At 37.8% G+C, this 27,729-nt stretch overlaps 2 protein-coding genes across 2 annotated transcripts; both read right to left on the bottom strand.

Annotated features, from left to right (window-relative positions):
- Positions 1-177: 177 nt before the first annotated feature.
- Positions 178-15,875, bottom strand: LOC126965456 (uncharacterized). Its single transcript, XM_050809085.1, has 9 exons — positions 15,718-15,875; positions 14,189-14,385; positions 12,775-12,949; positions 8,320-8,419; positions 6,246-6,511; positions 5,157-5,399; positions 3,903-4,138; positions 2,301-2,556; positions 178-1,514 (listed from the first exon to the last, which is right to left on the bottom strand). The coding sequence occupies exons 2-9, from the start codon at positions 14,320-14,322 to the stop codon at positions 1,323-1,325; spliced, it is 1,602 nt and encodes a 533-aa protein (XP_050665042.1). The 5' UTR covers positions 14,323-14,385; positions 15,718-15,875; the 3' UTR covers positions 178-1,322.
- A 4,858-nt stretch (positions 15,876-20,733) lies between these two features.
- Positions 20,734-22,637, bottom strand: LOC126965463 (ELAV-like protein 1). Its single transcript, XM_050809094.1, has one exon. The coding sequence runs from the start codon at positions 22,609-22,611 to the stop codon at positions 21,706-21,708; it is 906 nt and encodes a 301-aa protein (XP_050665051.1). The 5' UTR covers positions 22,612-22,637; the 3' UTR covers positions 20,734-21,705.
- Positions 22,638-27,729: the final 5,092 nt, after the last annotated feature.

The raw sequence follows: 27,729 nt of genomic DNA, 5'->3' as shown, positions 1-27,729 counted from the left end.
TATCTCTGGTTCTAAATGAGATAGAAATGCGGGGGTATTTGCAAAACAAGCGGCTCTCAATTCAAGGAAGCTGGATGCTAAAAAAAACCTTTTTGAAATAAAATGGTTCATACTAGGTTTTGGTTTGGGACAGCCGAATTACACAAATAACAAATGCAAATTGTTTTTTTTATAGGATTTATTTATATTTGTGGCCAGTAAGCTCAATAATTACAACAATAAAAATCAAACCTTTTTCTAGCGTTCTAATAAATTTTTCGAGAAGTGTAATAATGAAAGTAGGGGTAGATTGTATGTTCTAATTATGGAAATCTGTAGAAATTACAGTATACATGTATTACCGCGGAGCTTAAAATGTTTTATTGTGAACCCGTAGATAACTACTAGTACCCACGACATTTTAGTTACATTATCATGCTAGTAGCAAATCGAAATATCGGCTTTAGTATAGATCAAAAGTCAGGCTATATTAAAAATGTCTATAGAAATAAGTTTCCAAATACCTATTCAGTTGTTTGAAATTTGTTAACAGGTATAATCACACTCACAGGTGAATTATCGTTTGACTGTCTGTCATGTTAATATTTTGACTTTCTTTAGGAAAGCAATCAATTGCGGTTATAGTTATAGGCCTGGCAAATGCGTTCGTAAATCTCCCCTGAGCTTCCAAGAGACGAAAGATGCTCTTCATAACTTATCTCTTAGAAAAAAAAAATGTGTGAGTACTTATGTATCCACGCAAGAAGTTATACTTCTTTGGCCTAACAAAGCAAAAATCCTTAAAATTATTTATTCCTCGTCCTATTCTACGATTGTAGAACGAACAATATTGTAAAAATCTTGCAACGATGGCTTTGTCAATTAATTATTAAATAACGAATACGGCTGTACGGACTTGAACCCTTTGCCTATCCTCATAATGGAAAAAGAAACCAAAAAAAAAACGAATTTGCAAACGTTAGAAAATTTTAGGAACCAACTTCTCCCTGTTACTTTTGTGTTACAGTGATGCGCGCACATCTTAAAATTTCACTCTCATAATTTTTTCAGTACGCGCCTAAAGAAGTATAACTTTAAAAATTTATATCATGTTAAAAGCTGTGTGCACCAAGGCTTATCTTTTTTATTTTATTATTTAGCTTCACAATATAAAACTGATTGTTAGTAAGCTATTCCGCGTGAGGTTTCCGAATGGTTTCAACCCAAAGCTATAAGATAGGGTCAAAACATAAATTCATTTCCTTATTATTTATCAAATTAATTGACCACGTGTAACTGCACTTCGTGCCGAGAATCATATTTCGTCCTGAGAACGCCTCGCATCAAATATGTTCACCGTAAAACAAGTCTTGCTCGTCGAATTTGTCCGGCAAACATACAAAAAACTCAATGAGGTTCATTAATGGACCCCTCGAGAACGGGTTCTGGTACCTTCCTCTCTTGTCACGCAGGTATGGATATCGCTTGTAATTGAACATTTCATTGGTCGTCAAGTTCATGCAGGCGTGTAATATCTGAAAACATATTTTAATATACTGTAATAAATATATCGTTGTCTTGTACCCTTTGGTACAGGCTATGCCTAGGGGCAAGATACTTTGTGTCAAAGTGTGTCAATATTATATTATTACTAGCTGACCCAGCAAACGTTGTATTGCCGATATTAAAATCGCGATACAAAAGTAACCGTTGATCGTAGATAGGTGAAAATTTGAAGTTGTATGTATTTTTTAAAGCTGACTCATAATCAAACAAATTTAAAAAAAAAGTCAAAAAAATTATTAAAATAAAATTTCGTGTGGACCACCCTTAACATTTAGGGGGATGACAAAATAAATGTTGTCCAATTCTCAGAACTACCTAATATGCACTCAAAATTTCATGAGAATCGGTCAAGCCGTTTCGGAGGAGTTCAAAGTTTAACACCATGACACGAGAATTTTATATATTAGATGTTCATCATATACATATATCATAGTTTGTTGCCCCCATTCGTCTCAGGTCTGAGGCATTCGTTTTGGAATGGGTGGTCGATTTTTTGACTTTCAATAAGTAATGTCACATCCTATTTTGAATAAAAAAATTGAATTTCCAGTACATTGGTACGTACGCGAGAGCGTAGTACCTACACTAGTCCATAGGAAGGTTTATTTGTGCAAAAACTAAAATTCGGGGAGGTGATTAAACCCTGACTTAGTGCCTTCCTACCGTAGTCGTCTTTTACGGTCACCATATACCCAGGGTTACACTGTTCATTTCTTCTTTTACTGAACTGTATTATTTACTCAACTTGAACTCACCGAGGTGCAAGTAAGAATCCATCCGAGCGCGCAGAAAGTGATCGCCTCCAACAAGCCCACGACGTACATGAGCCCGAACCCGTCGAGGTAGAAGCAGTAGCACGCGAAGTAAACGGAAATTGAGCAGTTGATGGCGACACTCATCACAAACAAGAAGAACCACATGCGGTTGCGGACGCCGATACAGTTATAAATGAAGGGGCAGTGGTGGTCGAAGTAGGCCACGCAGCGCTTGCAGATGCGGCAATGTTTGGCTCTAAAACATACAACGAGCTGTTAATATGTACATTGTAACGATAAATATTTGATCTATTCGACTGAGATTCTATATGTTTGCATTACTACTGTTCGGGTTGACTAATAAATAAAGAGTCTCACAATAATTTGTTGTTCAAAACACAAAATTGTTTTATATAAGGACTGATTAAATATTATAGTGATTAATTGATTAGATGCTTCATTAACGTCTTGAATTGTGAGTGTAGGGTCGCGGGCGGCGAGCAGGGTCTAGCATTAAGCACGAAGATTGTTCAAATTACACTAATACCGCATAATTACTAATCTAACTTTTAATTTCAGTCACTGACCTGTATAAATATCACTGGACAGGGTATTATTCTATATGTTTGACAGCAAATTTTATGTGCCTATTTGAAGCGCCACTCGCGAGTGTCTAGACAACTTATTTTGACGTATAATACAAATGGCTGCGAAAGAACGTACAATACTCTGAAGTATTTTTGCATTTTGAATGAATTTCGTTCGTTTTCTGTGTTATTTATACTTCAAGAATCAGCGTAATACAGTAATAGTAGATTGTTAACCGAGGGTCGAAAGAATCAATTCCCGAGGTATTTAGACGCCCGAGCGCAGCGAGGTCGGCCATAGTCCGAGTAGGAATTGATACTTTTACCTGAGTTGAACACTCTACTTTTCATTTCGAATATAAGGAAAATAAAACTGGTTGTTTATCTAAGCACAGATTAGTATCCCGCCAATTTATGTCGACTTTTTAAATTTCAAATATGGAACTTACCACGTAATTGTTGCGGTTTATTCCGCTCAAAGAAGTTTGCGCTAAGTTCACACGGGCTGTTTAGAAAGTCACGTGGCCGCAGCATCTTTTTTTAATTAGTTCTTTTTTGCATAAAACTCTTCACAGCAGTTCTATTTTTAAAGTTCATTCCGGCCCTTTGGTGGGAAGTAATTTATGAGTTTTTCCCTCTCTATGGAGGGAAGCAGCATTTTCCACCCAATAATCAGATCAAAACAATATTACTTTCCGAGTATGAGTAATGAAAACAATTTTTTTTATAAATAGTTTCCCACCATCTATCGATGTTTTCTGAGGTTGTCATCACTAGTTTTAGTACCCCAGACTCTCGCTACATGGCCAACAACGCCAAAATGACGAATATCAAACAGGCACAAAAGCACTTTGACAGCCGCCAGTCCAGTGGTATATAGTAGAGGTCAGTGATTCCAGTGCAATGTGCTTTGACAGTTTCTGGAGCTGGCAGCTTACAAGTAGAGATATAGAAAGTGAATTAGTTAATTTAAAAAAGAACCCTTTAGCAATAAAATAAGTTTTAAATGTCTAACCTCAGCGGTCTCAAACAGCGGCACGTATGACACAGACGTGACAGTATAACGTTCCGTTTCTTCCACTTGTCATAGTACGGTATCTGTCGGATGGCCCTGTAGTAGGTCTCCGAGTTCTGCGGGATATATCCCGGATCCCGACGGTTGGCTATTATCCAGCTCATCCACATCACCGCGTTCCAATACAGGAAACAGTAATGAGATAGCCTCAATGTGTTCCACGTAAGGGGAATGCACTGCAATAATATAAAATAATTTTCTTGATTTAACGATTAAAGAAAATATTATTTGATTGAGGACCTAGAATTTACTAGTGGGAGGCTCCTTTGCACAGAATGCCGGCTAGTTTATGGGTACCACAACGGCGCCTATTTCTACCGTGAAACAGTAATGTGTTAGCATTATTGTGTTACGGTCTGGAGGGCGCCGTAGCTAGTGAAATTACTGGGCAAATGAGATTTAAGATCTTATGTCTCAAGGTAACGAGCACAATTGTATTGCTGCTCAGAATTTCTGTGTTTTTCAAGAGTTCAAGTTTTTCGAGACGAGCTGGACGTTCAGCTGATGGTAAATGATACGCCCTGCCCATTACAATGAAGTGCCGCTCAGGATTCTTAAAAAACCCAAAAATTCTGAGCGGCACTGCAACTGCGCTCGTCAACTTGAGACATAAGATGTTGAGTCTTAATTAAGTCTTAAAGCTTGCCTGGCAGGTGTTAATATATGCGCCATGATATAGATCTTATAAGTTAATTGCAACAGAGAAATGGCAAAAATTACTTATCACGTTTTTTTGATCAGAAGTCCCAGAAATTTTTTAAAATTCAAAACTGTTTAAAATCAAATTCAAAAAAATCTTTATTCAATGTAAAACTTTTGAAGTTATTTAGTGCAAGTCAGGATGAAGTACAAAAGTTACAATAACATTAAAATAAGTATAACAATATTCACAATAAATTCAGAAACATTAATCCTAACTATGTTTATAATTCAAATAATCTTTCACAGTATCATAGGACATAATAATATAATATGTTAATTTATTTAACATGGTACAAAGGTGATGTGGTTAATTATTATATAGTCCGCATTTCGGTTGGTGAACAGCAATTAATATTTTAATTAATAATACTTTTGTAGGTAATTAAATTTAAATAAACTTGAAAAAACTCTTGAGTTTTCATATAAAATGCGTAAAACCTTTTTCCCCAACGTAGAAAGTAACTTAGATGATACTCGCTTTTAAATACTCACTTTCATTATGTACATGGGGTATCCCCAAAGCAATACAGATCCCAGGAAAAAAAGTAGAGGTCCCTTGGAGTCACCGGCGCCGCCAAACAACAAAGCCCAGAGTTCAGAAAGTGGCGGGATCCAGTGGGATTTACGTTTCATTTCCTTTTGCAGCAGCTTCACGACTTCTACGTGGCGATGGCTCTGAGCCAGCATGAGTGGAGTCTTGCCATTCTTATCACGAGGTTCCAATTCCGCTTTTACCTACAATAATAATAATCCACCCAATTGATCCAAATACATTTGAATACCAAAAGTTAAACTAAGTGTTTAGTCGTGCGTGTGGTGCCGTACCAGAATAGCACCACCCTATCTCCGCCCGTGGGTGCTGTAAGAGGCGACTAAGGGATACATAGAACGGAGGATGGGCAGCAGCAGGGGCGTGCATCGGTTTTTAAGCACCTAAGCCTACAGCCTACCAGTCTCAAGGTGACGAGAGCAGTTGTGGTGATGCTCAGAATTTTTGGGTTTTTCAAGAATCCTGAGCGACACTGCATTGTAATGGGTGAGCGTATCAATTACCATCAACTGAACGTCCTGGTCGTCTCGTCCCTTATTTTCATAAAGAAAAAAGAAAACCAACATATACTGCGGTCGTCAACCCGTCTGACTAGCGTGGCGATGACGGCAAAATCCCCCAAAAAACATGACAGACAATATAAGGCCGCGGCCCCGCTCGTGGTGGCTACGGTAGCAGGCACATAAGCGACGGAGCTAAGAATTCTCGGGTTCGGCAACGCTACCATCAACGAAAACCATTGGCCCTGGCAACATATAATGTCAAGACACTGCGGATCGACGAGAAGTTGTAGGAGCTGGACGAAGCTGAGCAGACTACGATGGTATGTCGTGGGGTTTTTCAACTTTTTCCGAAGCGGTGGTAAATGTAAAAAGAAAAGGAAAACTTTTGATATTTATAAGTGTTATTTTCTTGACCTGCATGAATAAAGTGATTTTGAATTGATTTGAATGAGTCTCCGAAACACGACGATTATTGGGATGGGAAACATATATAACATAACCTGTCCACAACAATATACAATATCCCACCTTTTCGCAGAGCAGACGAACACAGGTCAGGTTGCCTGAGAGACAAGCCAGGTGTAGCGGTGTGGAGCCGAAGTTATCTGTGCAGTGCAGGGGAACCCCCGAGTATATCAACAGGCGGACCAGGTCTGCATGACCTTTGTACGCCGCCCAGTGCAGGGCCGTGTCTCCGTTGATGTCGGACAGCCTCGTGGCAGCTCCCATTCCGAGCAGATATGCCGCTGTTGCTGTTTTTCCGTACATACACGCCGTCATTAAGGGAGTCAGACCTGAAAGTAGTTATAAGTGATTCTTAAGTCCTTTCGAAGCAGCCACACACCGCTATTTTATAAATAAACTGGTACCGTTATGAGGTACGTACTAAACTTTTTTTTAATTAAAAGTTATGTCAAGTAATTATTCCACGACAATAGCAATAGTTGTCTACGAGTATAAACTGTTTCACACTCGTCCACCGCGTCGCTGGGAGGACCAGGTTGAGCTGGTGGGCCCCAGTTCAAGTAGATGCTGTCGGTATACAGGGCTAGGCAGAAAGAGAAGAAAAACCAGGTAATTCCCGCAAAAATGTGAAGGTTGTAAAATCTCTGTCTCTCGTTGTAATATTCATTACAAGGACCGCAGATAATAGATAGCTCGTTCATGTGTGGGTAGCAGAAATCGGTTTTGTTCGGATACTTTCTTCCAGCTAGAAAGCTAGCAATAGGTTCTGCTAATAATTTTCGCAACATTGTAAGTCCTTTCTGAGTGTTCCCGCACCTACTGCACTATCTAATTCACTAGGAACCTTGACCTCGAGTCCCCGCCGTGTTCCTGGCGCGCGCTGTGCAACTCAGGCTTTGCCGCCGATCAGATTTCTGTCTATATTATACAGTTTTATTAATAAAACGACAAGGACGACACGCCACAAAGTAGGATGTCACGTCCCACCGTCTGAATGTATGGCGTTACTCCACAGTGCGGTTTTCAAGGAACTTTTTTCCACATACCACAAAGCTGTGGAATGAGCTTCTTTGTGTGGTGTTTCCGGGACTATACGACGCGTACACTTTTCTAAAACGCCAGCAACGCTCCTGTGATTCCTCTGGTGTTGCAAGAGAATGTGCTCGGCGGTGATCACTTAACACCATGTGACCCGTACACTCGTTTGTCCTCCTTTTCCATAAAAAAGAAGCATTTTAATATTATAAGTGAGCATAATGATAATAATTTTAGGCAGGGTTCTAAAAGGTTTCACCTTTCCAGTTCAAAAAGGACTAAATACATTTACGGCGTCGTAGTTAACTGTTGCACATTACGATCTTTTTGTGGTAATCAAAAAGCTGTATATTACCTACAGTCAATCACGGCTGCCATCAAAAACAGAAATTAGGGACCAGAGGATCTAAATAAGTAATAATTTTCCTCTGGTGTTGCTAGAGAGTGTGTGTGGCGGAGGGTGACCTCTACGATCAAAATTGGCATATATTGTAATGTTTTGGAAATACTCTTAGATCTGTTGGATATTTTTTTATAAAAGATTAATAAAAGTTACACGTTTTGGTACAAAGGTTTATTGACAACCACGCAATGCATTATAAGAACCCAAAATACAACCTAATTTTTTATAGAATTCAGTCTTTCGTCGACACCGTGCATCGTGCTTTCGTGCATCTTGACACTCAACGGTATCTTTCAAATTTTGAAATATACGGTTTATGTTATATGACATTGAAATTAATTAAAAGTTTGACAGAATATGTCATTGTGACGCGTCAACTTCGCAAATTATTCGCCACGAGACGGGAGACCACATGACACTGGCTCGAGTAGGTACGTAGTATTAAATTCAAATTCAAATTTATTCACTGTAAAACTTTATAAGTTATTTACTGCAAGTCAGTTTGACGACATTAGTTGACGCACCTTTCGCCTATGCCTGTACTATCTAGTTGGATCGCAGCGGGGACCAATCATTAATCTAAGTTCTTAGTATTCAAGGTAATAAGTTGACTATCTTACTTTCAAACGAATAATTATAATTTTCATTTCTATTTTACTAACTTAATTATATCTATGCGTCAAAATGCAGCCATCTTACCTTTAAAATCTGCAGCATTAACAGCGACTCCCGACTGCAGCAATACTTGGACCACAGAGGCGTGCCCTTTACGACATGCCCAATGTATGGGTCGTGGGCCCTAAAATTTTTTTTTATTATTATTTTTTTTTATGAAGATAAGGGACGAGACGAGCAGGACGTTCAGCTTTTGGTAATTGATACGCATTGTCTATTACAATGCAGTGCCGCTCAGGATTCTTGAAAAACCCAAAAATTCACTACAATTGCGCTCGTTATCTTGAGAGGTAAGTCTCTCAATGTTAAGGCGAAAAGTAAGAAGAAAACACGCAAACATGGTGTTTTTAGACAAGTTTTGTGGTGAAAGTTAGCATTTCGAGCTATGAACACTACTTAATCCTGTTACACATATCCTTAAGTCTTATTTGTAGGTTGCTAATGCTTGCTGTTGGTTATAGTTAACACTGCCGAGCCTTTTTGAACTACCACTTTTCTTTGAAGTTAAATAAGTTTATTGGCATGGCGTGACGCATTTTTTTGGTATTTCTCTCATAAAAGTTATTCTTATAGCTTGTACTTTTTGTGTAGGTTCATTTATTCAGATTAGTAGTGAATAATGAGGATTGTAAGCATATAAACTGTTTTCCACGCAAGAATTTTGAAAATATTGGCTTTGTTACATAGATGGCGGGCCGGCAGCGGTTAACTCATATCGCTCAAGGTCGCTGGCATTTAGTGCCGCCTTAAGTCTCATTTTCATTACGTACTGCTTGCTTCACGGCAGAAATAGGCGCCGCGGCCGTTGTGGTACCCATAATCTAGCCAGCATCCTGTGCAAAGGAACTCGATCAGTATTCAATAAATGAGGGCAAGGCTACGACATCCTTTATGTATTTTAATTTACTATTTTAGATAATTAGTTAAATTTCATTAATATCAGTGAGTAGCTTAGCAATTACCTACTTTAACATTTTACACCGCCGGCCGGCCGGTGTAGTCAACATTTATCTAGCGGATTTATTTATGGTTGCGACCTAATATTCATGACTTCATTGTCAGTACATTTATGAAAATTATACACACATAACAGTTCACAAAAAATGTCGCCCTTTTGCTCTTAATAGTGAACTAATTCTAGTAGGCTTCATAAGATACATAATAGCTTTAAGGGTATACACTTTTATAATGAAGTCCCAGCCACTGTTCCGGCATTATCTATATATAAATTTAAATGTTTTATTAAAAAATGGCTCTGTCGTAAAACCTACTACTCCACAGCTGCATATCTAAATGGTCCCACATCCTGGGACTAGATTATGATTATTTTATAGCGATAACAATGACAGTACGATATTGTACATGTTATCAAAAAGAGCGCAAAGGTAAACTGCTGTGAGATATTCTTGCGACGCTTCTTCTTTCTCAGATCGCCATTTGTTTCCGAAGTGGTAGTAGTATTAGAAATGACAACAAAAAGAATTCTAAAAGAATCAATTTTGAGAAAATAAATGCCTTATATGCCTTTAAGGAACTCAACCAAATTATACCGGCACGCCCAGAGAAGTATAACTCTCCCATTAAATAAGACCGATGTAAAACAGCGGCTTTACTGCTGTGTGTTGTCAACAATGGTACCAGACCTTCACCGCCTCTTACTGCCACTTTCAGGTGACTTAAAGGCCGGCAACACATCTCTTGACGCATGGTTTTACAGATATCCACGGGCGGTTGTCTCACCAACCAACCTCCGTGGTAATCTGACTTACGAATGAAATAGTATTAAACGAAATTCAAGTACGCTCTGTAACTTAGTTCTTATCAAATGAGCTCGCTTCCAGTGAAAATCACAATCTGCCCTTTTCAAAGATGGACAGAGAAATCAGTTTCATAAAAAATAGGACAAATAAAGTGTAATTCTATCTGTATGTATTGTATCCATCAACATAATTCAACAAATCTGAAATGTTAATTATTATTTCTACTTTTTGCTTACGTAATATTTTACTTTCTTATATATTTATCTATATTTTAATATAGTATACTAGCTGACCCAGCCAACGTTGTATTGCCGATATTAAAATCGCGATACAAAAGTAACTGTTGATGGGTGAAAATTTTAAGTTGTATGTATTTTTTAATGCTGACTCATAATCCAACAAATTTAAAAAAAATGTCAAAAAAAATTAAAAAAAAATTTGGCGTGGACCACCCTTAACGTATAGGGGGATGAAAAATAGATGACTGATTCTCAGACCTACCCCCAATATGCACTCAAATTTTCATCAAAATCGGTCAAGCCATTTCGAAGGAGTTTAACTACAAACACTACGTCATGAGAATTTTATATACACTGGCCTGCAAAAGTAAATATCACACTTTTCAAATTAAATTTTTTTCTTAACTATATAAGGTAGAGATTTAAGATTAAAAACGTTTTGTTGCAAATTTTATAGGCTTTAATTCTTAGAAACTAAAATTATACATTAGTAACATTTTTAACTTAAAAGATAAAATAATGAAAATAGACATTTTTAGTTTAGTGTAAAAAAATTCAACTTACTACATGTTATTTAATTTTTAATAACTGGTATTGCCTCCTCGAGCTCTGATTACAGTTTCGAGCCGGTTTGGCATACTGAACACTAGGTTTTGGAGCCGATGTTGGGGAATATTCTCCCATTCTTCTACCAGGCTTCTACTATTCTGCTTTAGTGCCCTGAGGGTAGTAGGTGGTGGTCTGCGATTTCTGACTAGCCTCCCAAGCTCATCCCAGGCGTGTTCAATCGGGTTGAGATCAGGACTTCTTGATGGCCAACCCATCACGCTGATACCGACCTCCTGAATATACTCTTGTACGATATGAGCCGTGTGTGGCCGGGCATTATCATGCATCAGCATCGATCCATCACCCATATTTGCTAAATACAGCCCTGCATACTCATTGAGAATCTCTTGAGCATATCTTTGCCCAGTGAGGGTGCCATTTTCTATGGCTACTAGCTCTGTGCGACCTTCTGAAGATATGCCAGCCCATACTTGTACACTGCCTCCACCGTATTGGACTCTTTCTGAGATGCAGGCTTGAAGGTATCGCTCACCAGGTCGCCTATAAACACTTCGCCTTCCATCAGAAGTGTAAAGGGAGAATCGAGACTCATCTGCAAACAAAATTCTTGACCATTCTTCTTCATCCCACTGCATGTGTTCACGGGCGTATCGCAGTCTCGCTACTCGATGCTGTCTCTCGAGTTTTGGGCCACTCGCTGGTCTTCGGGGTTTCAAATTTGCTTCAGCAAGTCTTCTCACTGTACTGTCACTAATGTAGTCCCTCCGGGTCTGAAGTAGCTGTTGCTGGACTTCAACTGCATTTTGGTGGCGATTTCTTAACACAGTGGAAATATTATAACGATCTTCTCGGGCACTGGTACACCATTACAAGGTCTCCTCAGATGGTGTCCAGTCTCTTCGTACCTTCGCTTTACCCTTTGGACCGTTCGTACCGTCACACCCACCATTCTTGCAGTGCGACGCATACTGATGCCTAGTTCCAGAAAAGCACACATCGTAGCACATTCTTGAACTGAAAGAGGCATGATAAATAAATGTTATGTGCTTTTTAGCATAAATTTTTAAAACAAGACCCATCGATCTTGAAAAAAAATTAAAACAGAAAGAAAAATGTGAATGGTAAAATTGTAATTCGGAAACGTCCACATTAAAAAAGGAATGGTTTTGTTTTTGAAGTTTTTTTTCAGCCAATTCCTAAAAGAAGGTTACCGACTATAAAGTTTTTATGTACAAAATTAAATTCTCTTTGGAGTCCTTTTTATTTCGAAAGTATATCTTGTGAACTTAAAACGTTATCCCAATTTTAAAAGTGTGATACTTACTTTTGAAGGCCAGTGTATTAGCCTAGCTGACCCAGCAAACGTTGTATTGCTGATATTAAAATCGCGATACAAAAGTAACTGTTGATCGTAGATGGGTGAAAATTAGAAGTTGTATGTATTTTTTAATGCTGACTCATTATCAAACAAATTAAAAAAAAAGTCAAAGAAAAAAAATCCTTAACATTTAGGGGGATGAAAATGAGATGTTGTCGGATTCTCAGACCAAGGCAATATGCACTCAAAATTTCATGAGAATCGGTCAAGCCGTTTCGGAGGAGTTCAATGTTTAACACCATGACAAGATAATTTTATATATTAGAATAGAATATTATGTATGTGTATATTTTTGATACTTTTCTTACCCTTTTAATGTACTGTCTTTCTCTTTTATTGTAATACAAATGGTTGCCTGGAAGAGATCACTATATAGTGATAAGGCCGCCATTTGCACCATATCATGTAATTATGTATGTTAGTAGTTAAGTTATATTTTGTTAATGTGGTGTCAAAAAAGTGTTATAAATATAATAAATAAATAAATAATTTTTAATGATGTGGATTTGGTGTATCTTATTCATTTTCGTACCTGAGTTCCCAAGCAGGACAGGTCTACAGGAGCCCCGCGTTCTACCAGATATCTCATCACAGCCACACTACCGTCCAAAGCCGCCCAGTGAGCTGGTGTGTAGCCATGCTGGTCCCGAGCATTCAATATTTCAACGCCTAATTTCTCAACTAAGCGCTCGATTTCCGAAACTTCGCTGCAAATATTTGTAAAACGATATTGCTAATAATAATATAGCAGGCGCTAAAGAAACAGTAGCTGGGAATAATTAATATAGGAGTAGTAGACAATACAAATTTTAGTCTAGCTGTTCAAAGGGGGAACTCTGCCAGTATCTTCGGAACCTTGCGAAAAGATTTAGATTCTGCTTAAATTTGTAATTAACTATCAATATTATTTATTTTAGTTAAGTAGTTATTTAAAAAAATGTGCATCATTAGATGAAGAATATTTTTTTTATCAATATCTTACATATACATTAAATTATTAATGTATATGTAAGATATGAATAAAAAAATATTCTTAAAAAATATACATTGTAAAACATGGGTTAGCTTGAAATTCGAACAACTTGTATTAAAATTACAAAAACAAACCGTTTAATTTATACACGTACTTACTTTCTGATCTTATTAATAATACCTACCTAACCTACTGACAAACCATCTTCGATTTTTGTAAATCCTATTCTCTTTTAGGTACAATAATATTTAAATAGGTACGTAGTGAAGTAGGTAGCACTTATGTGATATAGCCGGATTATTTTTTATGATATAGGTAGTCATGTGACGTTTACCTGACAGTTAATGGTACGTCCTGCCATGCCACTACCACTAATATGCATGACGATGAGCTCAACATTCTTAATGTTAAAGTGAGGACACTTTAACATGTTGAGCACCAGCAACAATTTTGATTTCATTTGTTTTGATAAGCTAAGGTCATATCATCATTTTCATTGGCAGATGATAACATTTGGGACATATGGCGGTGGGACATTAATTAACTATACCGATTAAAACATCAAATTTGTAGCCTTAGAACCTTACTTAAAAAAACATAAGTTGATCTCATAGCCATTATTGTTATTTAAGTAGGTACTTATATGTTTTTGGATTTTAATTTAACTAATTAACCAATCTGAGTGATGTGTACATCTACCTATTATAGTCATGTGTATCAGTATTTGTTCCTTTATAAAGTAAGACTCATTGATTGTTAAAATATATAACATGATGTTGATGTTCCGTATAAATAATGAATAATTTTTTTTTTCCGTTATTTAGACCTGCGATCAGTCCTCAAGACTATAATCAGGTGAGTTGCAAGAGGTTGAGGTTTGGCGAGGTGGAGCCACTGCCCCATCATAGTTAAGTAGCACATCGGCTATCTTGAGTCTAGTAATAATTAATAATTAAAAAAAGAAGTAAGTTACCCTGATCGTACGGCTTCAAAAATAAGCTGCTGAAAGTCGGAGTGGTGGGTGAGATTGGTCGTGATGCGGGGCTGGGTGGTTGGAGCATCAGGGGACATTGGTGAGCAGGGCGGTAGGGCTTCTTCTGCTGCCATGGTACAGGGGGGCGGCTGCGGCAGAGCCCATACGCCGCGCGCCGCCCCCGGCCTGGGGTATACCTGAACCAACAGCAGCAAAAAAAACTACGTTTAAAAAAATCGACTTCCAAAACTCAAAAGTATAAAATAATTAAAAGTTAAGGTATAATATTTGCGAGGTGTATTAAATTAAATCTCTATTAAGTTGTTTATTTTTTCGTAGTATTTTTTTTATTTTTTACTTTTTAGTGTCATTAATCAGGTAAAATATAATAATTCGTTGCTTTTTATTGTCATATATTCAATAGTAATTTTTAAGTAGCTATGGCTAGGCCGACAAAGGTTCCGCGTGCCTTAAACAATATAGATCCCACGTTTCACGATTTCACGTTCTTGTGAGACACTAAAATATCGTGAAGAACGTTTGTTAGCTATAAATGACAGGTAGCCAAAGACCCACTTATCGGCAAACGAGTTAATCATAATAATATATGATCAAACTAAATGAAAACTCCTAAAAAACCAGTAGGTACACAAACTATAACGACATCATCGACGTAAACAAAAATATTCATAAAACGAAAACTAACATTACATAAACATTCCGCATCAAACTAAAGGAGAATCACGAAAATCTAATAATAGGATTTAATTCGAAGTTCGTCGTTCTTTCTTTTCGGACCGAAGCTTCAGCGTTCGATTTTGGTAATAGACCTCCTCAACGCCACATTCGCTGTCAAGTGCTCATCACAAAAAAAATATTAATTCAATTTCATGGATGACTTTTGAAAGTTTAAATTGATAACATGAGGAGTCGGGATATTTCCGTTGGGGGTTGTTTATATAATTTACCTAATCAATTGTAGAATCGCCAACGTTGAAATTAATTTAGAAAAAAAATTAAAGTATATAATATAGGTATAAGTATACACATAATATATCTTTTGCTTTGTTACGATAATGTTCCTGACATTCTAACAGGAACATGTAACGACTTACGGCTATTCCCAATATACTATCTACAGATAGAGATAAATGACTACCACTTTCAGTAATTAGCTGTCAATAATCTGAAGCTGTCCCGATATACCCGATCAGTCATTCTTATCGCCTTATATTGGGACGCGTGAATTGCAATTTCCATACAAACTTCTATCGATGGTAAGCTATACGTCCTCCCATTGACGGACAGCGTGTACGTATAAGGTGAGTTACCGTCGATAAGTTTATTGGGACAGAAAAGTCAACGATAGTTACCTACGATTTTAATCTCAAGTAAGAGATAGACTTAATATTGGGAACGGCCGTTAAAGGTTCTGGCGGGCTAATTATTGGTTTTTATAATTGTTTGCTTACCTGATTGGTTTTGGATTTTTTTTAATTTTATTTTTTATTTTCTCACAAATTATTTACCTTGCTACTCACGGTGAGGCTTACGCCTACCGCTCCTCCAGAACCCTCACTCTCCGCCACGGCCAAATCCGGGAGAGTCGCACTCTGAAATCTACAGCCAACGACTCCAATAAATTCGTGTCTGTAGTACTTCACAAGAAAGATCCTATCGTGAGAACCACTGCACACTGTATGATGCGTCAATCGATTTATTCAAGGGTTGGCACATGCGCGCTCGTGTCAACCTTGCTTTACTGACATACTTTTAAAAAAAGCTATACAATTTTTGTTTACTACTTACTAAGCCACTAATATTGCAAGAAATATCAATGGATTTATAGAAAATACCCGCTACTAGGTAGGTACGACGTGTTTTTGCTCTGATTACCATTTAACTTTTCTGTTTAGTATTTTATTAGATACCTTCTTAAAAATATCTGGTATTAGTTACGCAAATTTATAAACTTACCTGAGTAAATAAATACAGTTATGCGGAGGTCTGATACAGTAGGCACATCGACGAACAAGTGATTACTGTCCCGTATTTTCAGTCCAAACGGGAAGAAAAATCCGAAGACAAAACTATAAAATCCATAGATATATAAATAAATAAGTTTGTGATCAAATCTATTTTTAATGTAGTTTCATAATTTGTTGGATCTCAACGTAAATAATAAATTTAAACACGCGTACTTAAGTATTTGGTTTTACCCTTGATTCAAACTATAATCATTGTAGGTAAACTATGCTCTTCCGCAGTTATTGGGATAGGTAAAATATTTATGGGTATAATTTTTTCCACAATTGCAAATGGGTCCTCATCATCATTTCAGACGGAAGACGTCCACTGCTGGACAAAGGCCTCCCCCAAAGATCTCCACGACGATCGGTCCTGCGCTGTCCAATCTCATCCAACTTACTGCGGCGATCTTGACCAGATCGTCGGTCCATCTTGTGGGGGGGGGCTACCAACACTACGCCTTCCGGTACGTGGTCGCCATTCCTTACTGCCCCAACGGCCATCTGTCCGCCGAGCTATGTGCCCTGCCCACTGCCACTTGAGTTTCGCAATCATTTGGGCATTGTGGGTTTTTTTTTGATTTACAGTGGCAAATGGGTCAAAGTGACTCATTTCGCTTTGGGCGCAGTGGATGGGTGAAGTTCATTAGTTTTATGTAGAAAAAAAAATGTCTCACCATAAACACAAGACGATCACAAAGTTTTTACAAAACAATGCCATATGATACTATAAATCTTGTTTGACAAATTTAAACATTAGAAAATATGTTAAAAGTAAATCGAGTTATTATAACAGTTTAAAATTCTTCAATAATGATAAGGCTGCTAGGTAGTGCTCCTAAAGAGACATTGAATTTGAATTTACACGTCCTATTAGGTACCTACATCTAATTTTAGGCGATGTTTAATAAATAGGTACTTACCTATATTGTGTAATAAAGGATTAATTTCAACTACCTATATTCACAAAAAATAATTCCATTTAATAATCACCTTCGGTATTAGTAGAGAGCGCGTTATAAGTGATAGCTTTTGCCCGTGACTTCGTCCTAACTTTTAACAGAAAAGTTGGTCTTCACATGAATATTAATAATTCTAATTTATATTAAAACCAACAACCAATAGAAATAAACATTTAAATAATTTTAAAATCAATCAATACCTTACTGGTATGCCCTTAGATGATTTATACGTCTAAATACTGTGAAAGCTGTGAAAACTTAGAGAAAAACAGTTAACCTCTATTTTGAGCAATTCACGAACACTTACAAAAAGTGACACACAAATCGCGGGTGTGAGACGTGGCTTGTCACGCACACTAAATAAACCTGGTCTGTTTTCATCGGTTGTCTAGCAGCAAGAGGCTCTCCCCCTTGTTCATAATGGTCCGCTAACTTAAAACAGCTGCTAAGGAGTGTTTTTTCTCATTCTGACTCAGGTCAATAGAAGAAGACAGAGAGAGAATTAGCAATGCTTTAAGTTAGCAGACTATTATGAATAAGGGGGTCTGCCTAGACATATAAATTATCTAAGGCTATGCCTTTGACAAATAGCTTTCTCTGATGTCACTCGTTATAATATTACGTAGACCGATGTGGACTCGACCTCGTGGTGGTTAGTACGTGGAAGTTTTACAAAAACATTCGCACTAATAACACCTATTAGCATGGATTAGATGTCATATAATAATTAGTGCCTGGACGACCGAGCCTTGCTTGGGTTTCTAAGAACTTGAACATAAAAGGTAAACTCAGGACATCTCGATTCGAACCGGGATCTTCTGCTTTCCGGGTCACCCAATGTATGGGACATTGGGTGACTTAGCTATTATAGTCTTGTATATAGTGGCGAAATTTACCTTTGTATTCTAATGTTATTGTAGCAGTTTCATACTACATTTTTTTATAATTTTAACCTAGCTAGATCGATTCTCGATCGATAGCTCGATTTCTCGCCCCGAAACTACCTGTATATTAAATTTCACTAAAATTGTTGGAGCCGTTTCCGAGATTCAAATTTTATATTTAGGTAAATATAAAATTTGACTAACCTAACCTAACCTAACCTATATTTATACAAGAATTGCTCGTTTAAAGATATATGATATATAACTTACCTAGGTACACAATATGAATAAAAGTAGTGTGTTTGTAATGTTAGCAACTAAATTAACTATTCATACATGGTAACTGTTTACATTCACGGAACATATAAACTATATCAGAATGCCAATAATTAATATGGTTGTATGACTGTATATTTTATCTAATCTCCGAAACTGTTTACCCGCTTTTAATGCGAATCTCACTTCAGCCATGTTTATGAAAATGAAAAAATTCAAAACCCATGAATTATAAGCAAAGCTACGTGGCTCGTTATCAATAAAATACCAATCTATCTATAATTAACGACTCGCAATGAGAAAAAGCTGTTAATACCACATAACAGTTCATCAATATAGCGATCAATGACCCCCGCAGAACTTACGGCCTTGGTTCTATTTTACTATTTTAGAAGGAGTGAATGCTAAACAAATATTAACTGAATTTTAAAACTGATAATTCGTATAGGTGGAATACCGCAATGGTATTTGACATTATCATATAGACTGGTTTGTTTTTATACAGCACAAGTTACCTATATGTGTACAAAATTCGAATAGATAAAGTAATGAATAGCGAAATTTGAAACTGGTTTCAATAAATCGACGTTTCCAGTAGACTTGAATTCCTTCTAAACAATTTTTTTTATGCTTTTATGCTTCCATAAAAAAAATATTTAAAAAAATGGGCAAACGTGTCGCAAGAGGAGCGTCGCTGCCCTTTTACGTGGTTGTATAATCGCGAATTTTATAATGCATAAAATGTGGCATCTGTGGCGTTGGAAGTGGCTGCCTAGGAAACTGCCACTTGACTTGAAAACTGTTGGAATCTGTCGGCAGTCGGAAGTACACTGTAATGATTTCAACCATTTACCTTGGATTTTATAATGCACTAGTTGGTGCCCGGAGCGCTTCACTTCACCTAAAAAATGTATATTATATACAATGTTTCATATTAATTCGATAATGATGTTATTATATATATTTATATACAAAAATAAACTTACTATTCTTAACTTACTTAAGATTTGTTTATAGCAAGGACAGGACCATTTCAAATCCACAAGTTATTTACAAACAGATATCTCTGCCAATTTTAGCTAATACCTCAAAAATTTACATCTCCTAAGTTTTACCTTCAACTTTTAAACCATAGCAAACTCAAATATAAAGGTTCAGTGTAGCTTGGCATCAATACAATCGAGTTAAATTTATTAGTTACTCGCAACCCGTCACTACTCGAACTACATAGCTAACGAGATGATTTCTGTGTTTTCAACGGAGTTTTCTTTACACAATACAAATTAATCTTGATTCCAAGTGACTAAGGCACACTACACTCAACAGTCTAGACCCATGATCACCACAAGATTATACAACTGGATTGCTTTTATCTTTGACATCTTATAAACTTTAGAAAAAGAGTAAATACCTATTTACTACTTATACAAAAACTTAATACGGTTTTAATATAATCAGTAAAATTAAACTGCTGCTGAAACCACGACATGTAGTATTGTTTTGGAAAGGTCAGCAAATATGCAGACAAAAAAAAGAGACTTTCATTTATACTAGGCATAAAAGAAAATCACAATGTCTAGAAAGATTTCATTGAAAAATGTGTTACATTTTATTCCACTAATAAGCAGAGGCCAAAATCAAGGCACTATTATGCTTTAATGACAAGAAAATTGCCAAATATTCCTAATATTTGGGTCTACAAAAATTTTCTTTTTCTTCTCCAAACAGATCTCGCTCAAACTATTGCACCAAATGTGTGACTACATCTTAGTGTATGGTGTCGAGATAATAATCCTGTGGGAACCAGAGGAGTGGAGATTGTACTTAGTACTATCTATGCACCCTAAAAGAGTTACTGGAAAACCAAGCACTAGTAGTTATTTTGGCCCACAGATCAGCGTAGATCTCTTGAAATTCTGCCAATATTGTCAGTACACTTACACATTGTGAAGGCTATTACTTCAAGTAAATATATTAAATATTATATATGTAGTTAATATTTTTTTGTATATAAATATAATATTTCCATTGCACTAAAATTTTATTTTCCACTGGTATTTTAGTTTTCAATTATAATTTCATTACACCCTGGATTTGAAATTCCTAATAATTAGTTCAACATAATTATAAGTGAAACATTTAGATGTTTCTGTTTGTCTGTTATCAATCCGTTTGACTAATATTAGAAACTTAAGCTTAACTGATAAAAAAAATTAAACAAAAAGAAAAAAAAACAATTCAAACTAATTAAATACCATTTCTTTGGGAACATAAAATTATCTTCATAATTACTGATTACATTACTATTCATATTATAGCCTTCCTTTTACCAGTTATCACTCACATTTTGGGGTAAAAAAGTGTAAGGTAAAACCTTATATAACAGAACGACACAATCATTTGTATATGTATCTTTATAATTGCATTAAATAAATTAAAAATTAACAAAATCATAATTTATCAAAATATTACAATTCAAAAACAAATCACTTAACTCCTTAGTGAATTCATAAGATATGCATTAAATAATTATTATATATGATATACCAATGTATTTATAAATGAAAAATATCATTCAAAAATGTGAAAATGACCTTTAATTCAGCAAGTTTTATACTAAATGTATAAATATGATATATAATCTAGACTTTGTTTTACTACCTAAATAGTCATCATGTTATAAAAAGTGTAGAACTATCCTAGTAGCTGATTAAACATCTCACAGTGGCCTAAATTAGTTACATTATATCTTATAAAGCACTTTCTTATATTGTTTGTTATTCTTAGATAATAATTAATAGATAATGAAATAATAATAATAATCAAAGCACATAATAATTGCTCACAACTGATGTTGCCTCCCAAATAACAATCATTTTCAATACAATCTTATAACTTTAGTAAACTTGAAACACTTAACGAGCAAAATGAATAAATTATTATCCCATAATAAGAAACAAACTTAACAATATTGATAGCTCAAAGTAATATAATATAGTAACAATCGACAAGAGGCTGAACGTAGAAATACTCACAATGGAATACATATAGTAAAATCCGTAAATAGCGATTAATACCAAAAATATAAGTTACATTTGAATATCACAGCAGGTATTAATGTGTAATCTATATGTATTGATCACATTCTTGTGGAATTGGCGTTATGTTAATAAATATATTTGACCTGAGAATAGTTTTAAACTCTCACACCATGCCTTGCATACCCTTTGTAACTTAGATTCATGATACATTTGTATGACTAATATTCATGTTTCGTTCATAATTACTTGCCAATCTATCTCAATAATGTCAAATTGTCTAACCGTTCATGAACTGATATTGTAAAGTATTGAGAAGTTCATACCACATTATCTCTTCTGTATTTTAAAACTAACAGACAAAGGCTGTCCTTGAAGGGCATATCCATTCAGTGCCCGTATTGCCATTGCGGCCTGGTCATAGTTTCTCATAGTAACAAAACCAAATCCTTTACTTTTATTTGTTTGATGGTCCTTAATAATCTTAACAGAGACAATAGCACCATATGGCCCAAAAAGCTGCCACAAAGTTAATTCTTCTACCTCGGGAGCAATATTATAAATATATATAGACCATGTACTTGAGGAATTATGGTCACCAATAGCACCCATATTATTCATCCAATGATAAGGCTTTGTAAGAGGATTCTTAGAAAAATTATTAATATTGTTTTTATGCTTATGTGGATTACTTTTATTGGCATACTTAACAGTAAGAGGATGCAAAAACCCAGGAGGAGTAGTTCCATTTACTTTCTGAATAGCTCTCTCTGCTTCATATTGATGCTCATATAATACAAATGCTATTCCTGAAGCTATACGTGAATTGACTATTTTACCAAATTGTGCGAAAAGTCCATGTAAGTCTTGTAAGGTTAGTTCATTTGGCAGGTTGCACACGTATAAGTTCCAGTCAGCTTCCGGCTTGGACGGCGGTTTCATTTCTGGATTAAGCAAAGCGTGTGACACTTTTAATGTTTTATTTTGCATTAACAAACCATTAAATGCCTTCCGTGCCTTCACTGCATCCTCTGAACGGGCGTACTCGACGAAACCATACCCTCGGTTGGCTATCAATTTACAACTTTCTAATTTACCCATTGTCGAAAACAGTGAAAACATCATATCCTGGGTCATGACTTCGGGTATATAATTGACGATAAGTTTTGTAGGCGATTCATCTGGTCCATATTCATAATTTCCATGACAATTACCGTCTTGACACGATTCCGACATTTTTTAATTGTTGTCGTAATGTGACATTTCGGCTACTGTGTTGCTAAATGTCACTTGATCATATCACCAGCAAAGTTAAGTTGCGTTCAGAAATAAATTTTAGCATATCTATGACAAATAAAACATGAAATTTTTTTTAAATTGTAATTAAATTTACTCGCTTTAAGGAATTTACTTCTTAAATGTATGCAAAGTATTCTAAAAAGTTCGTTCAAATAAGCTGCGGAGATTTGCCGAATACCAAGTACTAGAAGTGACCAGGTCAATCATAGATAAAATACTAATGTGATGCGTAATGACCATAGCGCAGTGAATGTATCAAAGTCAAATAAACTTTATTCAGCTTACACTACATAAGCGCTTTTGAATCGTCACTACAAATATTTCTTTTCTATTACTAAATTTACCATAATATGTTCGGAAATAGTTGAGCCCGTGAGAAGAACATGCAAGAAACTCAACGGCCACTCTTCTCAATAATATAGCGTATCTTACAATAGCTGTATTATACATACCAAATTAGTTTATAAGATGCTGCATCCAATATATGGATCGTGTGTAAACACTATAAATTATTTTATAAAAAGTAATAAAGAATTACTACTACTAGTAACGTAAAGGAGGAGGACGATGTCCACTCGGACCATATCCGTCGCCCGCGAACCGGGTGGCAGAGGGGCGCTTACATACGCCTCATGCCGCCCTGAGTGTGGCCACGGGTGGACGGGACAGGTTTACCCATCCACCCGCCTTAATGGTCAGCCGCGAAGGGGCGACGTCCGCGTGTACCTGGACGCCGCCTAATTGAGAGTTATATAGAAGATGGTGCCCGCACCCACGCGGGCTCGCGCCAGGAGAAGTACCGGATGTGTTAATAACTCCGTTCCCGGACTCCTCCTATTAAGGCGTGGTATGGTACACCGTATGGTTTTAGTCGGTTCGATTCCCACACACCACCCTTCCAAAAACCCCGGTGGGGTGACGGCCCGTGGGGGTTTCCACACGTATAAAAAAAAAAAATTTTTTTTTTGAAATGCACCCGCCATCACAGGGTGTTGTTGCTTTACCCCTAACATAATCAGGGACATTTTATACTTTATTTTATTTAAATACTGTATTATATAATTGTTTTACAAATTTAATACTACATACTAGTTTTATTTCTATTCACTACTTTCTGTCCGATTTGTATCAAGTATTCTACAAATAGATATTTAAATTTCTTATTGCTAATTAGTATACTAAGATTGTCCTTACATATTTCTAGTCCTATTTTACATTCAGTCTCGTACCTTTCCCTACAAAATACTGGGCACTCTGTCAAAATGTGTAGAACAGTTTCAGTCGTTGTCGAGTCGCAGGTACATGATGGGCTCTCCTTACAAACCTGTGCAAATAATCTGAGAAACCACCATGTCCAGTCAAAATTTGGGTGAGTGTACTGGTCAGAGTCATCTTTGCCAATGTGCAATACGCAGTGATTGCGTCCAGGAAGAATAGTTTCGTGACACCGGCTGTATCACCTGTGATATACCTTCGATTCCATTCATCAAGCGACTCCGCGCGGATTTGTCGCTTGATGAATGAGATCGGGCACTTATCGTAGTCGGGCTGTTTTTTACTTTTGAGTGCCGCTTCCTTTGCAAGTTGGTCCGCCCGCTCATTGCCTTGTAGCCCTGCGTGTGCCTTGATCCAAAACAAAGACACAGTTTTGTTGCGGATCATAGATGCTTTAATATTTCCTCGTGTTGCTACTGCAAGTGGATGAACGGAGCGGTTATTTACTACCGTTTCCAGTGCAGACTTCGAGTCACTGTAAGCACCGATGCTGTTGTGGGCGCTTTTGATTGTCCATTTGGTTGCTTCACATATGGCCAACAGTTCAGCCTGGTAGACCGAGCAGTGGGATGCCATGTGATAATTTAGCGGTTTTAATCTCGGTGTCGCCTTTCCAGAATGACAGTGCTGCTCCGACTTTACCCTCTATCTTACTGCCATCAGTAAAGATACGTGCGGTATAGTCACTGTTTGCATCCACTTGTGCTTGGTTTTCCAGTTCTATGAACTGCAAGCTCATATGTTGCGCTGGGTGCTCAGCTTCCGAAAATCCTGCCATGTGTTCTACCTCCACATCCTTCAGCAGCTCCAAGGGCACATATTTCCTGGCCTCATACAAAGTAGCAGCTTCCCGTACCCTGAGGTCTAGAGGTAGTATGCCACTGAGAACCAATGCTGAGTTTAGGGAGACAGTGCGGTACGCTTTACATATTTTCTGTGCAAACCCTCGCTGTACCATGTTCAGTTGTTTCCTCACGCCCAACTTTGTCACTGCCGGTGCCCAGGCGCTTGTTGCGTACATTATGATTGATTCCACTACTGCAGTATATATTGTGCGTATTATCTCAGTATTAAGGCCCCAGCTTACTCTTGCGGCCCGAGACAGCTGCCAGTAGAGGCTTAACGCCCGCTTGCTAACATTTGTGACGTGCGCGTTAAATGTTAATCCGCTATCTATAATAAGCCCCAGTACTTTGATCTCTTGTGACATACCAATGGTGATCCCGCCCATGCTCAGCCGTGGTGTGTCGTACTTAGTTTTCCTTGTGATAAGCATTGCTTTGGTCTTCTGTGGTGCAAATTTAAGTTTATTTCGAATACCCCACTGCTGAACATATTCGAGAGCAGCATTCGCACGGCACTCAATTTCAAGTGCGGTATCCCCGTCGAACATGAGGACCACGTCATCTGCAAATGCTTGGCAGAATTCTCCTAGTTTTTCTAATCCTTTAAGCAGTGGGTCCAAAAGTATGTTCCATAATAATGGCCCGCTTATGGAATCTTGTACGCAGCCTTTGGTGAACTCCTGTCCTGCATATCTTACGCTTACCTTTCTGTCATCAAGATAACTGTCCATGACTCTGCGTAAGTTTACCGGGCATTTTTCCTCGGCTAATCTATGTCTTATTACTGGCCACTAGGCGCTATCAAAGGCACCCTCTATGTCTAGGGATACCACGGTAACTATTCTCTTTGGAGCTAGCTTGTCTCGTATTTTGTTTATCAGATCATAGAGGGCGTCTTCTGTGCTCCTTTGCTGCATAAAACCATACTGGCGCCTGCTGATCTCAGAATGCAAATGCCATTGGAGTCTACTGACAATCATTTTTTCAAATATCTTCCCTAGCACCGGGAGAAGTCCTATGGGCCTATAAGATTTCGGGATGGTGTAATCTTCCTTTCCTGGCTTTCGGAGTACCACTACTGTGGCTTTTTTCCAGGCACTTGGGAAATACCCCAACTCTACACATTTGTTTACCAGAGCCAGGAAGGACTCCGGATTAGTGGCAATGGCTTTGGAGCAGATATTGGCAGTGAGGCCGTCAGAGCCAGGGGCTTTCTTGGGGTTGAAACTAGCCACAGTTGCCTTTAAGTCTTCCATTGTAAACGGTGGATCATGCTCCTCACCATGGGCCCAATCGTTTCCATTCGAGGCTGCTTCACGTGTAGCGCGATGGCTAGCATTTTCCCCTTCTGTCCGGTCGTCTGGATAGAATGTCTTTGTTAGAAACTGGACTGACTCTGCTGCATCCAGACCCTTCCCTGCTTTTATAAGTGGGATGTCTGCATTCCTTTTAGTTGTCCTTCCTATGACTCTGTCCTTCTCTATCCTGTTTCTCACAGAAGCGCACCCAGCTCTCGGTCTGTGCTTTTTTGGCCATCTGCTCATACCGGTCTTTCCATATAAGGTAATCCTTCACTACGACGTCTCTGCGGACCTGCGATGCGCAACGAATCCTGCGCTTCCTTTTTGCAACCTCTTTTTTCGTATGTTCAAGATCATCTGACCACCACGGCAGGTTTCGCTTCTTAGTATGTTTTGCTTCGGGTATAGCATGTGTGCAGGCTTCTTGTATTGTGTTGGTGTACGTGTTAATTAACTGTTCTAAGTGTTCTTTGTTATGTATGGTTTTAATGTGTTCTGTGAATAAATGTTGGTGTGCTTGCAACTGGGACAGTTTCTCACGAAACTGACTCCAGTCTGCTTTTCTTGTGTTGTATTTACGTGTAGTGCGTTGTGCTGCTATACCTTTTCGTACATATGTTGAGCATTATAGCGTTGTGGTCTGAGCTTATTATTGCTTCATCGACATGCCAGTTATTCACCCAAGGCAGCAGGTCGGCAGTGCATGCCGTTACGTCCACGATACTCGACAAGACTCTTCCTCCTCTTATGGTGTGAAATGTAGGGGTATCCCCGATATTTAAAATTTGCAGGCCCATCTCGTCAAAGGCGGCCAGTACTTCATCCCCTCTTGAGTCAGCATTGGAACTACCCCACCGGGGGCTTTTTGCATTAACGTCGCCTCCAGCGAGAATTTTCGTTGGTTTCAATTGCTGCTCCACTCTTTTAAGTTGCTCGAGATATGGTTCAAGGGGTTGGTTAGGTTCGAAGTATACCGAAGCCAGTCCAATGTATTCCGCGCCTAGTTTTATTTTCGCTCCTCTCCCTGCGTCGTAATCCTCAGTACTGAGGGTCGTGACCACCCCTCTGTATCACTTTCTCACGTATGATCGCTCTCCATCTATTCCTGTCTCTGGCGGTGTGAAAGGCATTGTGAACCGTAGAGTCGAGGGCGGAGTGGATCTGATCGGACCATCGTGTTGGACTGCGTCCACGAGGCCTCTTCCCATCTATTTTGCCGACCACAATGAGCCTCTCAAGGTTTCCATCGTCCTTCCTTGCGATGTGACCGAAGTATTCTAAAACTCTGCGCAGACATTCGGAAGACAATCGCGAGGAGATCCTGAGTTCACGCAGTATGGAGAGATTAGATCGAAATGCTGTCCAGGGGATACGGAGCATCTTTCTCCAGCACCACATCTCAAAGGCGTCAATGCGTTTGCGGTCTGCAGCTTTCAGTGTCCAAGTCTCAGCGCCGTACGAAAATATTGAGAAGACTAGGGTCCGTACCAGTTTGGTCTTAGTTTTTACGGAAATGTTGCGATCTCTCCAGATTTTTCCAAGCTGAGACATAGCGCTCTTAGCCATGCCAATTCTCCTGCGTACTTCCCTCTCGCACGAACCATCGTTACTTGTGTTGGAACCCAGGTAGATAA

The sequence above is a fragment of the Leptidea sinapis genome, chromosome 7, assembly GCF_905404315.1.
Source record: "Leptidea sinapis chromosome 7, ilLepSina1.1, whole genome shotgun sequence".
Lineage (NCBI taxonomy): Eukaryota > Metazoa > Arthropoda > Insecta > Lepidoptera > Pieridae > Leptidea > Leptidea sinapis.
This window is presented reverse-complemented; position numbering and strand designations above follow the sequence as displayed.

Coding starts and splice junctions, on each gene's coding strand:
- LOC126965456 (XM_050809085.1), bottom strand. CDS start 14,322: ATGGCAGCAGAAGAAGCCCTACCGCCCTGCTCACCAATGTCCCCTGAT. Junction 6,512..8,319: donor TAATGCTGCAGATTTTAAAG/GTAAGATGGCTG, acceptor AACTACTTTCAG/GTCTGACTCCCTTAATGACG. Junction 4,139..5,156: donor ACCCCATGTACATAATGAAA/GTGAGTATTTAA, acceptor ATATTATTGCAG/TGCATTCCCCTTACGTGGAA.
- LOC126965463 (XM_050809094.1), bottom strand. CDS start 22,611: ATGTCGGAATCGTGTCAAGACGGTAATTGTCATGGAAATTATGAATAT.